Raw genomic sequence first — 16,889 nt, 5'->3', positions numbered from 1 at the left:
TGCGGTCCACACATTTTTGCGGACCGCATAAATGTAATTGCAGCCGCGTAGCTGATCTTCTGCGACCGCACAATAATTGTGCGGTCCGCACTTCTATTGAATTTGATATACAAACTCTCTGAACTTTTGCTCTTGCCTAGCTTCTGCGGCCGCATATGCCATCTGCGGACCGCAATTTGTACTTGTCTCCGATAAGAATTTCGTCACAATCTACCGCCGCAGATGATAATCTACAGTCCGCACTTTGAGCTTCTGTGTCTGTTTTTGTCCTTGAGTTCAGATCACTCATTCTTGATTTGGATTTCAACTTAGTGGCTCATTTTCCAATATTCCTGCAATTAAGCATATTTCATCAGTTTTCGGGAATACAATTAAACGCTTTTGGACTAAACTAAAAGCTAAAAGGCGCTAATACGAAGTAAAAATCCCCACTTATCAGTATTCCACCAAATTTTATTTTAGCTGTTGAGAGGCCACTGAACTTCGGGGGTTGAGCCCCTGAGTTAATGCCTGAACCGCCCAATCATCCGCAACTGGTGGCAGATCCATCTGTTCCATCTAGAATCTTGACACGAACTCCCTGAGCACCTCGTTATCCCTTTGTTTGACTTTGAAAAGATCTGACTTTCTGGTCTCGACCTTGATGGCTCCGACATGGGCCTTAATAAAAGCATCTGCAAGCATAGCAAATGAATCATTAGAATTTGGAGGCAGGTAGTGATACCATAATATTGCCCCATTGGACAAGATTTCCCCAAACTTCTTCAGCAATACTGACTCGATTTCGGCATCTTCGAAATCGTTCCATTTGATCGCGCATGTATAGGAGGTCACATGCTCATTTGGATCCTGGTCCCATTATACTTGAGATTGTCGGGCATTCGAAACCTCTTTGGGATCGGCTTCGGTGCCGCGCTGGGGGGAAGGGCTTCTGGATAAATTTTTTAAAGCCCGGTCCCTTCAATATCGGAGGTGCTCCTGGGATCTGATCAACCTGTAGTTGTATGTTTCCACCTTCTTGTCCTCAGCCTCAATCTTTTTCTCATATGACTCCACCCATTTTCTTATTGCTTCAAGCATCTTCATTACCTCTAAAGTTTCTCCGGCTCGGCTTCACCCTGTCTCACGGTAACTTGTTCATCTCTCGGAGTATTTTCCCGGAACTGTTCGGGCTCGACCCTGTTAGGGGCGTGGTTTTGGTTCTGCAGCTGTGCTATTGCCGCTTGTTGAGCCTGCAATATTTCGATAATCAATCGTAGGCTCACCTCATCACCTTCACCTTCGAGCGCTTCTCAAGCCGTTGGCCGGGGTCCCCAGCGAAAACTATTTTCGGGATTAGTTTACAAATTGATGTTAGTGGGCACCTACGAGTTAACATCGACGGGGTCGGCGGCTAGGACACCATTGGGATCGGCAAGAGGCACGTCATTACTCGGCACCACATTATTATTCTCGCCGTGATGGCCTGACTTAGCATCAACGTTCAAGTGAGTAGACTGGGAGTTTGACATTCTTAGGCTGACCTGAAATTAATATTTGAAAGAACCAGTGTAAAATAAGGTGTTATGGATATTCGTACCCAAACACCACTATTATCCTTAGCCCCACGGTGGGCGCCAAACTATTTACCCCAAAAGTGAGTAACAATTAAATTTGTACGTGGTTTGAAGGATATGTGGTTTAATTCAATACGAATATTTAAGAATAACAGGTAAATAAATTAAAGACAAAATAAACGATCAAACCAATCGCGATGTAATGACCAAGCCTGATCTTAGATTGAACAGTAGAACTCGTTATCGATTGGACCCTCGGTACAAGCTCAGTCGCGAGTGAAGAAAAGAACAAATGAGTAATGCCTTGAACAATAGCTAGAAGACAAAAGTAAACATTTTTTTTGCTTTGAGTTGCGTATTACAATGTGTTAGAGTAAAGAAAACCTTCCTCTTTATATAGTAGGAGAATTTAAGTCCAAATATAAGTCTAAAAAAGGTAAAAATCTTCTTTTTCCGGAGAATTTAAGTCCTACTATAAGTCTAAAAAAGGTAAAAATCTTCTTTTTCCGGTAAATGTTGTTTTACACACCGTAATATCCAGTTGAGAGCGGATATTACGACCCCCTACCGGTCATGCATAACCGTTCACCGCGCCTACCGAGGTCCAGAAGCTATACTTGGTCGGGGTCTATCATTTTATCAAGTCCGATCTTAGATACATAGTTCACTTTTCGTAGGTCTCGATATGAGGGGCTCCTGGCCTCGATTATAATCACGTCGAGCCGTGCTTCCTCTTCGTTCTCTCATCGAGGGGTTGGGGAAAACTTTGCCTCCGATTTTACCCGTAGACACATATATTTATATTCCACGTCGAAAGTGCTGAGTTCAGATGTACCTGACGCCACTGCTCTATATCCCTAGGCTATACTGCATGTCTCATCTAACGGAATTCTTTTTAGCATAATGTTGCTTTCGGTTTTTGCTCTAGACAATTGTATACGGTCGAAATCGGAGAACTCGATTTCGAGGACTTAACGGCGCCCCGAGCTCGAATTCGGGCAGCACAAAGTAAAGACCGGATTTGGCTGGAAAACACATACCTCAGGGAAGCGAATCGAAGACCCGATATGATCTACCTCGATGGCAGTACAATTTTGATGACACTCAAGAAAGAGCGGGAATTTCTCAAGGACACGTGGATCAGAGGATAAATTATGGGATAAGATTTGTACGAAAATAGTACGATTCAGTACTAGGTTGTTATACAGCTGTACCAATAGAATTCTTTACCATAATTGAGAATGTTCCATATTAGGATTTTCCCCTCCTATATAAAGGGGATCCCAATGATTTGTAAGCATCATCTCATTCACTGCAATAGAATATTTTACTCTGCTTTTCTCGTTTGCTGTGCTCCACATTGTTTTTCAGCTTTATTGCTTTTACTTTATTGTTCATACTTTATTTTGCTCTTAACTCACCCGAGGCTCCCGAGACAATTGACCTCGAGGTCCCCATTGCTCTAACAACACTGGTTTGGTTCATCAATTCTTCTTACTTAAACCTAATATTATTTGTATATTCACTAGTATTGGAATAAATCATATATCTTTAAAACCACGAATCACCTTTAATTGTTGCTCACATTTTTCGAGGTAAACAACAATAAAGTATAATGGGCTCCCGTAAACTAATTAAAATTCGAACCTACACGGATCGATGTTGTGACTTACCAAAACGGGGATAATGAAGAAGGACTGAGAATTACAATTGAAAGAAAAAAAGAAAGACGAAGAAAGCAGGTAGTTGCTTAAAGTAATAGATTAATGCAAGGCAATAGTAGTAAGATAAGGAGATCAACAAAAAAAGTTAGGGAAGCGGTAAAATAAAGTTTTGGCTGCTGAATGACTTGACAGTTCAGGCTCTTTCTCGCACACTCATACACGCAGAAACACAGAGATACGTAGCTGTCAGTGAAGCAGAAAGACAGAAATCTTTGATCTTAATTTATGCAGCACTTTGTCCTGACGCTAATTTCTGCAATTTATTATAGCTAGCATATTTATTGTAGACTTTATATAGCCCTAGCTAGCTTTTAATCTTTCTTAGGTGAAAATGAGAAGAAAAATAAAGTGGCTAGCCTTTTAATTTTGTGGATGATTATTGGTATAGGATAGGAGAAGTAATGCTGTTGTAAAAGCACAAAAAGAAACACTAAAAAAGTAGTAATGCTGAAAAAGATGGCTGTCAACTTCTTTTCTCTAACATAATTGAGAACTATCACATCTCATATTTTTATCGCATGTCAATATGGCAGTAGCAAAGTCATGTTTGTAAAGAGAAAATGTAGCTTGTCTTGTCTTCCCAAAGATTGCCCTTTAAGGTAAGGTTGTTCAGACTCTCCGTTACATAACATTTTGTGGTCCATTTTCAATGTTCTTTATCAATTATTTACTAGAAAGTTGGAAAATTTGAGGAAGTGCTAAACTAGTCGCAATTTTGTCCTTGGATTACAGATAAATAATATGAATCCAACTATATATATAGTTCTTATGCCACAATATTTTGTTCTCCACATTTCAATAACCTTCAATTTCGAAACAAGTGTTAATCTTTATCGAGCAAAGTTAACTAATTAAAAATAACTAAATTGAATATTGTAACCCTCAATCGATCACTCTCTTAATTTTGTTTAATTACATAAACCTTCATCCCGATTGAAGTTAGGAAAGAGACGACAAGACATCTTAGATACGAATAATTAAGATGTAAAATATTTTGTCAGTGTCAACAATATAATGTACTTAAAACAAAGTTACTTTAATTAAATTTTGTATTGTTCGGTTACTAGAACAAAGCGAGTAAGTTTAACATATCAAAGGTTAATTATGCCATGTATGACAATACTTGTGATTTGTGCACAAGCAGCAGCAGAGGAGAAAAGCTGCGGAGGCTGCCGTTTGGACAATATTTGGTTTGAAGTTGAAAATGAAATTAAATATTTGAAATAGATCAAAGCCAAATACATAAATATGAGGAGACGGATACAAGCCCTCGATAGGTATTATCTATTACTGAAACAATTTCTCATTTAATTGACTTGGAAATACACATAGCATAAGAATGCTTGCTATTTGAAATCATCGTGCAAAGTGCAAACCTTTAATATGGCTTCCACAAGTTGGAGCTTTTTCATGTCGTTGAGCTGATGATATTTGTTGTTTGGCTCAAAAGTTATCGACATACTTTGCAAGCTTAAAAACAATTAAAAGTAAGAAAGGGTAAATCGTAACCAAATATAATAGACCTAGAGATGAAAAATGAAGTTGTTGTAGATCTAATAGTGATAATATGAACTCAAGAGAAAGTATTCGTTAGAGATAGCGATAGAGAGAGAGTATGAGAAAATGAGGGAGTTGTATTATTTCAGAATCCTCCTCTTACAATGTGAAGGTCTCCCTTATATAATAAGAGACCTTCCTCGAAATAATCAAAAAGTTACAAAAATAGGTAACGTTTTCCTAGTGAAGACATTGAGTCCTAAACGATGTCGCTTTTGTCCCCACGTCCGAGTCGTACCCTTACGTTAGTCGGCGTATACTCACTGGGCGTACCCATTGGCGTAGAGACGCTGACGGTCAAATTTGACCCTATACATTTGTCATTTTTATCTAACGGGGGTGAGAGAGGTAGTGAAATCAGAGAGAAAAATATATATAATATTATAGTGGAATCTAAATAATGTCAAAAATAATATAATAGTAAACACCAAAAGATGTGGTGGGATGGATGAGATCCCTTTTGCAATTTCGAATCCTGAAAATTAAAATTCTTTGTTAGAGAGTGTTTTTCCTTTAACGGGATCTATCAGATACTTAGAGCCCGTTTGGACATACAAAATTTTTCCTTTTTCCAAACTTTTTTTTGAAAACAATGTTTGGTTATTAATATCTTACCAATTTTTCCAATTTCACTTGAAAATGCATTTTCAAATTTGAAAAACTGGGTCTTACCGGTTTTTCAATTGAAAATGCATTTTCACTAGTTTTTAATTTTACAAATTTATCCTATACTTTTAAAATTTATAAAATGACCCCATCAATTATTAATCTACAACTACCCACCCGTTTCCCCTCGACGATCAGATGAAGCTACTGTAGCGGATAATGAACCCTTTTCTTGTGAAAGACTACCATGTTGGTACTGGGCCTGTGAATATGAATACAAATACTGGTAATAGCAGTGGAAAGCGGACTATGTTAGAAATGTGATACTGATTTTGCATCTTTTGTATATTGAAGTAAAGCAGAATATGAGAACAGTTAAACAATAGCATGTTTGATTGTTTATTTCAAGTAGGATAATTAAATTGGGGCGGTTTTGATATTTTTACAAGTTATGGTGTATAAATCATATTTCATAGTTTTGCAAAAAAAGACATCCAAATATGTTGCAAAAATTATAACCAAATACAACTTCATCTTCAATTCAAATTTTAGTGAAATTCCAAATTTAAAAATTTATTTTGGAATTCATGTCCAAACGCCTACTTAGTGTAATTCTCGATCAACATCTCATCACTGGAATTAGAAGAGCGACGAAAATACAAATGAATTAATATAGAATAGTGTACTGGAATTTGAATTAATATCCCATCACCGGAATTACCGTACTATGAATCAATGCCGGGAAGTTCTTTTATTGTTGAGATCTACTGTTGGCTCTAAATTTTGTACGTTTACTTGTAAATAAGAACAAGTTCGTCATGTGCTGACAAATAAATACATACAAACTTTTCAGCTACTAATAACTCTCTTCTCAGTTCAATCATTTAAAATTTCAATTGAAAGATTTTTCTTTGTCCATAACAATACGGAACTCAGACAGTAGCGGCTCGATGGAGTGCGGGGCCTAAAGCTAAATCGTTATTAGAAGCCTTTGGAGGCAAAAATGTTAATGCTATTTATCTGTTATAGCTCAATCAAATTCTCCCTGTAAAATAGCATAATATTGGGAACTATGTCATAATAATTATTGACATAGTAAATGATTTATCACAAGATTTACTTATCATTATAAAGAATTACAAAAATAATTATTTAATATATACTTATTATATATATAACATGAATAAAATTTGGGGCCCTAAAGCCGTGGCTTTAGTTGCCTTGGGGTTGAGCCCGCTCTGAACTCAGATATATTCCATTCAAATTAATTTCAGAACTTGTCTATATATATATATATATATATATATATATATATATATATATATATATATGACGAATTTAAGTAAAGATGTATAAAAGAGTAGTTGCTAGAAATATATAAAGTAGATCGACCTTATAGTCATTAGCCCTTCAACTTTACTACTAATTGAGTTACATCTCAGTTACTAACATTATTATGTTCACTGCATTCCAATAAATAAACCATTTTTCCTCTCCAAAAAAATTGACCTACTTCTAAAATGACAAACTTTTCTTTCCCGACAGTTTAAATTGAAATAACTCCATACTTTTGGCAATACTATATTTTGAAATTGATGTACTCTCTTTTCTTCATTTACTACTACAGCACTTGCTCTTTAAATTATTTTTTAATAAATGTTTTACACAAACTTCTATGTATTAATTTATTATTCTTAAAATATGCACATATCAAATTAGGTCAGGTTGGAGCTGGAAGGACAGGACAACTCTTAGGTCAGGTACAATAGGGTTGAGGAAAACAAATTATGTTTTAGTTGAATGGTTAATAGAATGGTTGACTTTCTCCTCTTTCTAGTTGAAAGTTAATGAAGTTACTGTATTACAATTGTAATCTTAGACTAGATCTGATGAGTTGAATGCAAAGGTAGAAGTGTGTCAGCTGATGTCCCATAAAAGGTTAAGCTACAACACTTGTTGTGATATTCTACTTATTTTCTTTTTGAATTAAAGATTTTAATCAGGTCATCAAAAAAATAACCACAAGTAACTATCAATTAAAAGTGAGGTGCATCACTTGAAAAATAAGACAATTTACCTGTTATAACTTGTTAAAATACACCGATGGGAAAAAAATTCATTAGTCCTTTCATTTTTTACATTCTTTTTTAATTTTTTTATAATTTTCTTCGTTGGGGGTAAGCACATTCTGCATTTATAGAGCTGTCTACAATCTATGGAGAAAAAGTCTACCAATTTCTTTTGGCATCTGGGCATCTCTTTCTCCCTATAACAGATGTTAGAAACTGTACATGTTCACAGAAAAGACCTCCAAGTGTGTGAAAACATAGCGGAAACCAATAAAGTAACTTAAGCTTATTTAATAACCTGTCAAGACTGCTTAAATGTTTTGGCATCTCACTCTCACACCCATTCTTTAGCATCTTCTTTTAACATGAAAAAGTACGTACGTTAATATTGGGTAGAGGGTAGCTATAATATATGCCTCTCTCCTCTGATAATAATAAATTAAAAGAGAAAGCATAGAGTACTGTGAAAGGCCTTCTTAATTAGCAAAGACAACATTGTATTGTATGGAATGGTATGGCTTGTTTCCATGCAATGCATGATGTACAGTGTTTACTACAGAAGCCAAACTTTTTACGTGTTTATGTTTTGGCAATGACTATTTGGCCATACTTTTATGTTTTGCTAATTTTGTAGTAAGAAAAATGCCTTTGTACTTTGTGGAGATAAGGACTGAGCAGTGTGCAGCGTTTGGCTTTCTATGTGCTATAATTGTCTGTTTCCTCTTTTCGCTGCATGTGAGTAGGCAAAGTAATTTTTATTATTGAATTGAACGGTTACCCCACTCCCTTTTCTCCACACAGAGTACTAAATTCTTGACTTAGAAACGTTTAAGTAGTTTACAATTGTAATTGTTCAATCTCAGACTCAAAATAAACATTTGAAGTGATTTACAATCTTTTTTTTGTGTGTGTTGCAAGTACTAATTCTTGACCGAAGGCAGCCCGGTACACGTAGTATCCTGTGTTTATGTAGGGTCCAGGGAAAGGTTACACCCCAAGGAAGTGTAATGTAGGCAGTCTGTCCTAATGCAAGCAGTGGATGATTCTACGGCTCGAACTCATAACCTATATATGTCACACGGAAACAACTTTAAGGTTGCTTCAAGGCCCTCTTCAAATTCTTGACTGGAAAAAATAAAATAAAATTGGAAGTGTTTTGCAATCGTGCTTGATCCCACCTTGGATGTTATTGCGTGTATGCAACTCTCCTCCATCACCAACTGATGAATGCACATGAAACATAGAAAGTACAATTTTACTAGTATTAAAAGTAGTTACATTTTCAAGTTTAACCATTCAATATTTGAAGTTCACTAATTTAATTACTTGAGATTCACACTTAGTAGACCCGCAAAGCGGGTACAGCACACCCTAGTCCTACCCTCCATTTTCAAGACAAAAATACTAAACCTCTAATTAAGGATGGAAAAATCTTAGATGCGCCACACTTTGGGTGGTAGAAAAGTAGCTACATTAACTGTCTTACAGCATTACCTGTCATTTCAGTCTTTCATAAACAACAAACTCTAATGCTGGACATCTAAGTGGGAATTTGATTAATCAAAAGATAAGTATATAACGGAAGGCAGGTCATAAAATTAGACGTTACTAGAATAACTCATGTACAAAATATGACCTTAATTTGAAGAATGAGGCAGCCTATTGTTATGAGCATAGCACAGCCGTAGAAGCTATAAATTTGATCATGAATTTAATGTTAAATAATCCTAACACCAAATGTAGCAGTCTGAACCTATCACATTACGAAACCTTCTAGCAGTAGTTGGTAAATATTTGAAGTTGGAATAAGAGAGAACAAAAGTAATATATATTGTTATAAAAGCAAGTTAGAAGAAAACAGAAAGGCTTTTTTAATCATGAGCTCAAGATTTTCGCTTTTGGGGAAATAGCAGTGACTACAAGCGCAAAATTCCTTAGAAAACATTATCTTCTGAACTTTCTTGTATCAACAAATATATCTATTACTTGGAAAGCCAATAGATAATAAGAAACAAAGTGCAAGCTGCAATGACTGCAGATAGAATGAGTGTATCCCTCGATTTCTTCCTTCTGATTGAACCTGCGAGGATCAGCAATTATGTAAGCAAGATATCATTTTAATTAAGCAATTTGATAGCAGAACTGGTCCCAAAAGTAGTAGTAGTACCAATTAGCCCACGAATGATAGGAAACTTGTCACCCAATTGTTTCACTTTTCCTTGGACATCACCAAATAAAGCTCTTTGAGAACCCAAGGCAGCCCTGGTTGTTTGAGCTTGGTTAATCACGTCATCAATCTGCACAGAAGGATCAACATGTTTGAGAGAAAATACTTGCGTCTTTTTTGGGTACATTAATCAATAAAAAACATTTTGTGACTTATGATGGTTGGCAGATCATAGCTTTAGATTCAGGGAAAAGCTCTTAAAAGCAGCATTGGCGGAGCAGATTGAAAAGACAACGAGCGAATATAGAGGGGAAACTATATGGAGTTCCTAGACAAGCAACAGGAGAGTATATGTTGCAGAATGGCTGTCACACTCTCATTTCGGACCCAGATAATCTTATCATGGAGACCCGGATTGACACTTACAGAGCTAAAAGAGGGTGGAGGAGGGGAAGCAAAGCTAAGTTAAAGTCTTCATTTTCACATCCACATGGCAACCAAACGACAATCTTTAAATAGATATCTTCCCAATAACACAAATAAATTTTGTTTTCAGTAACACAACTATTAGCTGAGGGACAACATGTCCACCAAGTTTAATTGCTCTTAGGCGCTTGCAATTTCAGGGCTTGTTTTCACATTTTGCCTTGATAACACTGTTCAGAAAGATGTCTTTGAGGTTTAGTTGTCACTACAATACTCCATATCAAGACCATCATAGAGGACAAAAGAGAGTAAACTCTGTACAGAGAATAATACAACAACAAACCCAGTATAATCCCACAAGCGGGGTCCGGGGAGGGTAGTGTGTACGCAGACCTTACCCCTACCTTCAAGGTAGAGAGGTTGTTTCCGACAGACCCTCCAGCTCAAGGATCTGTACAGAGAATAATCTGTCAGTAAAAAGAGCACTTAATCTTACATGAGATATGCTTCCATGTATAGCAGCTCTCTCCCGCAGTATCTGCATTTTGGGGGAACTCCCTGATGCCTGAATAGATACAAATAATAGCTTAACAGGCAATTGAAACTACAGCATCTAAAAAATATTTAATAATGAACTTTTATTACCTTATATTCACTGATATCATCTCTTACAGAACTAAGAAGTTCAGCATGTTCCCTCATTGAGCTTATATTTCCCTTAATACGCCTAAACTCCTGAAGACAAGATCATGTGTCAGTTTGGAAACAATGACTTGGCATAGCCAACAAGAAATGCTAGCTTCCCCAGATAGCATGCACTCCAAATAATAGCAGTTCAACATCCTCGTATAACCGAAATTTTCATTATTAAATTTTGAGGACATCTGACCTTCCTTAGGCTCTACCAAGCATCCTATCCTTGCATGGTAAATCACAATAACCAAAGTAATATAATCAAAGAGTTCAGCCACAACTACTTCCAATTGTTCCCACAAGATAATTGGTATGTCAATGACCCTCATCAACTTACCTTTTAAGAAGGATGAACTGATAGCTAATCTTACAATCATCACAGAGATTTGCTTTCTATACACATCAAAACCTCCAAGAGCTTAAGTAAATTAACAAAGTTAACGAAGTAAATCTGCAGCCAGGCCAAGGAAAAAAATAAAATAATTTGATTCCAGTTTGTGTGTTATTTCAAAGGTCCATTCCTAACGCATGTTGCTAGTTCTTAATTCCAAAGAGGGATTACAGTCTGTGGGATTAGCATAAGCAACATGGGCAATGGAGTGATATTCAGAAACTGCACATGAGTGCTTAGAGATACAGAACTTATATCAGTTGGGTATCAACAGGGCAGGAGACAATGTCCGCATTGTAAGCAAAACTGCTGATTGTATGTATTTTTGTTTTTCCAATTTCAGAAAGTTACAAATGTTACAATGTTAAATCCTTTATCATGTATCAGTGACTACAGTGAACATGCTGGTTAGTAACCTGGGTAAATTCATGAAGTATGTCCCTGTGCCTTGCCAGCTTCTGTGTAACAGAAGTGGTAGATGCTGCAGATGCCGCACATCTGCTCATAGAATCATTTACGTCCAGTAACTTCTCAAGTAATGACTGAATCTCCATTTCCATAGACTTCCAGGATCTGCTGGATCCTAGAGTTGGCGAACCAGCTTCTACATGACCTGAACCAATAAAAACAAGTATCAGAAACCAAAGCCAAGTCGTTCACAAGCTCCGAAAATCAGAAATAAGCCATATTTGCTTCGTTCTTCAAGCATCTTGTCAAAATTACAAGTTTAGCTGCGGACCATGAAGAAAAAGAGCATTAAGTCTTAGTCATGATCCATATGCTCACATTAGGCCATGTGTTGCTAGGAGTCCTTTTAATCTGTTTAGAATTTGTATGTCAGTAGACAATTTAGAGAATCTCTAGTGTTAGCGAGCCCAAATTATTGAATATAGGAATCAAACGGTCCAAATAGAGCAATATGGATAGTGAGGATTCATGTGCCACCCTTAACTAGCTGGGAATGAACTGTAGTTGTTGGTGTTGGTTCTTTATCCTTTTTCCTTGATAAGTAGAATTACTCTTGTTCAGCTTTTGGTAAATACATTTACTCTTGTTTATTAGCTAAGCTCATAACCAAAACAAACCCACAGATCGCATATCTAAGATTTGGGGGGTAATAAGTAGTGTTGACCTTTATAGGTCTCCGTGGACAGATATATGCACCAAACAAACATATAGGAAGTTTCCTCCTGGTCTGGAACAAAATTAGAGTACTGATTTGCACAATTGCACTTTACATAAATGATCTTTTGCATTATATTTGGTTGTCTCATATTGTCAACTCTGCACATGAAATTGTATAAGTAGAGTACTTGTCTCTCCCGGGGCTATGTTGTAACAATCAAAGCTTTTATACACGTTAAGTTCAAACTAATTCTAGGTAAGAATTGTCAGCAATATACTGAGCAGGACAAAACCCTTCTTTGCTTTAAGTAGCTTCAAGGATAAGTAATTGTGATCATCTTTTGAATATGAATTAGGTAATTAAAAAAAAAAAAGATGATGAAAAATGAAAATGGGAAATATGACCAGATCAAGACGTGGAAAATAAACCTATATGGGAAGAAGACCAAGACATCTCCACAGCAATCATTCATTAATTTGTAATAATTCTTTGATTATGAAAATCAAAAGATGGCAAACATCCTTCCTAGGTTCTATACCAGATAATACCTCTATCCTAATAAGCTTGACCTAATTTGACATGATGCGTTAGTAAGATAAAACATTTGAAATATTAAGCTTGAAAAGGGAGTAAGGAGAACTATTTCATTTACAAAGGAGTTCAAATTATCGGCGAACCATAAAAAGGGAAGAATGTAAGTTTTATAGGGAGGGAGGGAGGAAGGATAACCTAAATTGGTACCCACAGAAAGCTAGTTCACCTCTGCAAAAGAACTATAAGGCTATCAGAAACAGAGTTATGAACACAAGGTTGTACAATAGAAGTGTTATGTTCAAATGGTTTAGGAGATCCAAGATGAAAGGGACGAACTATGGAAAGAGATAACATGGCAAAATGTAAAATGGACAGTCAATGGTGCAATGGCTGGAAAACCGACCTCTTAAGGAACTTATCCAGATCTATACAATCTGTTCAACACCAACTAAGGCAGAATAGCTGACTGCTTGAAAGGCAGCAAGTGGAATCTTCACTCTAGAAGGAACTTACAAGTCTAGGAACTGGGAAGTGTGAGCATACATATTACTGACTGGGGGACCTGGTAGTGGTAACGAACAGGTCAGTTTCTCTGTAGTAGATGGAAAAGAAGGATGGGATTTTATTATTTTAAATCAAGCAAACCAGCATAAGAAGGAGCGAACGAGGCCTTGGAAGCTGATTATACAAACCTTATGCATCAGCAAAAGTGGCTGGATTGGGACGGCTAGCACTCAATGAGGCCTGTCTCACACGTGATAAGCTCCAAAGGAGGGGTACAGAATTATGCAGTGTATATTACTTTTATAAATTAGACAGATATCTCCTGCGTTCAGGTTCATATGGGCAATCTGGCATATGTTTTCGGCCTATTTGGAGGGTTTGGTGATGCAAAGGTATTTGAAAGGTGCAGTGATCAGTTGGAATGGAGAAAGATACAGAAGAAGCAGCTACGGATAAACATTCCACTTTGTATATTTTTCGGCAGATGGATAGAAAAGGAACCACAGATGTTTTGAGGAAAGGCTTTTATCTTCATCATTTTTAAAGTTAAATTGTTTACAAAACTTATATTTTCGGCGTAACAGGAAAACTGTAGATGGATCTGGAATTCTGGATTCATTACATGCATGAAGTACTGAATTTGACAAGCACCTTAATTGTAACATGACTGTACATATTTCGCACTACATTTAATAGTAAGTCTTACTTTTCTTATAAAAAATTTAAGCTGGTTATTCACTTCCCTCAATTAGCCGAAGTTGCAGTAGTAACTTCCTTGTCTCAAATAATCACACATTTAGCCAAAAATTAAACTTCAACTAACGAAATTGAAAAGGCAAAAGGAGGATCCCCAAAAATGATCCAAACCAGAAACTCAACTCATAAACAACAACCTAGAGTAAGAAACAAAGTATGATACAACGAATCAAGATATACACAAAGTATCATACTCTTTCTCAAATAAGTAATACACAAATGTTTTTGCCCGCTTTCTTCGCTCCACGAATGAGAGAGAAAGTCAGAGGAAAAAACGCGTTCTCTCTTTGCGAGATCCGAAAGTGGAGAACGCATAGCATTCTATGGGTACATAGGATCAAACGTAAAGCAGCGCTCTCTTGGCAGAGTTTTAGGCGGCAAGAGACTTTAGGGCTTGTTGGAGCTTCTGAGCGTAACGAATCAAAGCCGAAGACGGATCAAGGTAGCTTGCCTGCCAAGCCGATAGGCGAAGGGCTGGAGGATGGAACGTGCAAAGTAGATCGTGCACCTGTCGTGTGAGGTTGTGACCCGTTGGTCCTAAGCAATGTCTTGCGCGAAGCGACCCACTTAGAAACTTAGCTTATCGTATCACTATCGAGTCAACTTGAACAAGTATAACTTGACCGGATTTGAGGGGCGGTCCATTTTTGTCTATACATACATTTTCACAAATAAACTGTCCAAGACTAATTATTTTAGATGTCTCTTCACAATAATTGTGATGGAGAAAATACCAATTCAAATTGACTGGATTTAAAATAATGTTACGACATGGATCGGGATTAAAAAATTTTCCATTTTCATCCATTAAATAATATTTTTAATTTAAGGATCCCTGTGGTTAGACTAACTGGCCGAGAAGGTTAGCGAGGTTCCTGCTATGGTGAAGTGAAAGATCTTTCACTACAGTGGGAAGAAGACAGGTGGGAGCGAGCGGAGCGAGAGCAAAGCAAGCTCTAGTGGTGGGTTGTCTTCGCGGTCCCATTTCATCGACATAGTCAAAAGCAATGGATGTTGTAAAGGCGAACAAAAAAGCAAAATATTGATACATTGAATCAAGCTAAAACCTTTACATTTTCTGGACCAAAATCCACTTACAATTTGATATAATGAATCAAAGTAGAAATTTTACACTCTCTTTCAACAAAAACCCATCAACATTTTGACACAATGAATCAAAAATATAAACTTCACCACTTTCTTAACCAAATCCCATTAACATTTTTCACTCAAACTCAAGACTTTGCACATTCTGGACCAAAACCATCAGCATTTTGATATATGATTCAAGCTAGAAACTTTACACTTACTAAACCAAAACCCATTAACATTTTGACACAATTAATCAGTTAATATTTTCCTATCAAATTAGGAATTGAGGTTCAAAAATTCAATAAAGTATAGAAGATTTAAGCGAAAAAATGGAGAATACCTCCTTGAGTGAGCCTAGCACCAAGCTTAGCATAAGAAGAGAGCTTAACATCAAGATCCCCTTCGATCTTGCGAGCCTCTTTCCGCAGTTCTTCCCACCCTGATTCTTGCAGCAGTATCTCCATACTCGGATCCTTTGACATTCGGATCTGATTCCTGTCCGACCCGATCAATCTTTCTACCAAATCTTCTATCAATTGGGGATTGTGATCTGACAGTTATTACAGTTGAGGGGTTTATGGTTTTGGATTCTGCTGCAGAAGCCACGATTCACTTTTTCTCCTATGCTTTACACTGCCTGGTTTTTCATCTGCTTGCTTCTGAAAGCCAAGGGAGGGACAAAATAGTCAATTCCTAAGTATTATTACTTATAATATATCCTTTTGAATTTTATTTTTCCTTTTGAAATTTGAAAATGCACTTTAGATAGTGTAGTAGTACTTTTTTAGTAAAAATAGTTGGAATTATTTTTTAGTTTACTCTTTCTATTCTAAAAATTTTGCTGCTAAGATCCGTTTATTTACATTTCGACTAGTAGTCGTACCCGTGCGATGCGCGGTCAATAATAAAAAAATATTTGTCACTTTGTTAATTTTTCGATGTTACATTTAGAATTATCACAATTATTTGATTATCCTATTCTATATAAATAGAATAGATATTGTCTAAATTTTAATAAAGAAAATCTCCATTAAATTAAAGGGACTTATATAGTCATCAAATAATTTTCGTTATGTATTTTTATTTATTAAATTATCCAATATTTAGTATATTTATATTGTTAATAGAAATTATGACACTTGTCATTATAACATTTCTTTGCCTCTCCTATTATATATATATATATATAGATATAGATTTCTTTGACTCTCCTATTATATATATTAAATATTATATATTACTCTCCTATTATATATATTATATATTATATATTATACATATATTATATTATATTATATTATATTGTATATATAAATAGATTTTTTGTTTTTTTATTTTAAAATAATTTTTAAAACTCCAATTTGAAAATACTCCCCAATTTGAATTAGTAATTCATTATTTTATTTAATTTTGTTTTTTATTTTAAAATTATTTTAAAACTCCAACTTGAAACTACTTCCCGATTTGAATGGGTAGTTTTTCTTCTCTTTTTTCTTTTTATATTGGTAAATTTTTTTTTTGCTTTTTATTTTAAAATAATTTAAAAACTCAAACTTGAAGCTACTCCCACCCAATTTGAATGGGTAGTTATTTCTTATATATTTATTTTTTGTTTTATCATATTTAATTATGCGATATCTATGTTTATTAATCCAAATAAAGTAATCAATTACTATATATATATATAT

General features: G+C 35.8%; 1 protein-coding gene across 1 annotated transcript; it reads right to left on the bottom strand.

Annotated features, from left to right (window-relative positions):
* On the bottom strand, positions 9,319-15,862 carry LOC109236991 (Golgi SNAP receptor complex member 1-2). The gene is made up of 6 exons (XM_019403259.1): positions 15,542-15,862; positions 11,606-11,802; positions 10,751-10,840; positions 10,602-10,670; positions 9,680-9,809; positions 9,319-9,592 (listed from the first exon to the last, which is right to left on the bottom strand). The coding sequence occupies exons 1-6, from the start codon at positions 15,681-15,683 to the stop codon at positions 9,495-9,497; spliced, it is 726 nt and encodes a 241-aa protein (XP_019258804.1). The 5' UTR covers positions 15,684-15,862; the 3' UTR covers positions 9,319-9,494.

The sequence above is a fragment of the Nicotiana attenuata genome, chromosome 1 (genome assembly GCF_001879085.1).
Source record: "Nicotiana attenuata strain UT chromosome 1, NIATTr2, whole genome shotgun sequence".
NCBI lineage: Eukaryota > Viridiplantae > Streptophyta > Magnoliopsida > Solanales > Solanaceae > Nicotiana > Nicotiana attenuata.
The sequence above is the reverse complement of the archived record's forward strand: the minus strand, read 5'-3'. Positions and strand labels throughout refer to the sequence as shown.

Coding starts and splice junctions, on each gene's coding strand:
- LOC109236991 (XM_019403259.1), bottom strand. CDS start 15,683: ATGTCAAAGGATCCGAGTATGGAGATACTGCTGCAAGAATCAGGGTGG. Junction 11,803..15,541: donor TGCTAGGCTCACTCAAGGAG/GTATTCTCCATT, acceptor TTATTGGTTCAG/GTCATGTAGAAGCTGGTTCG. Junction 10,841..11,605: donor TACTTCATGAATTTACCCAG/GTTACTAACCAG, acceptor TCTTGTCTTCAG/GAGTTTAGGCGTATTAAGGG.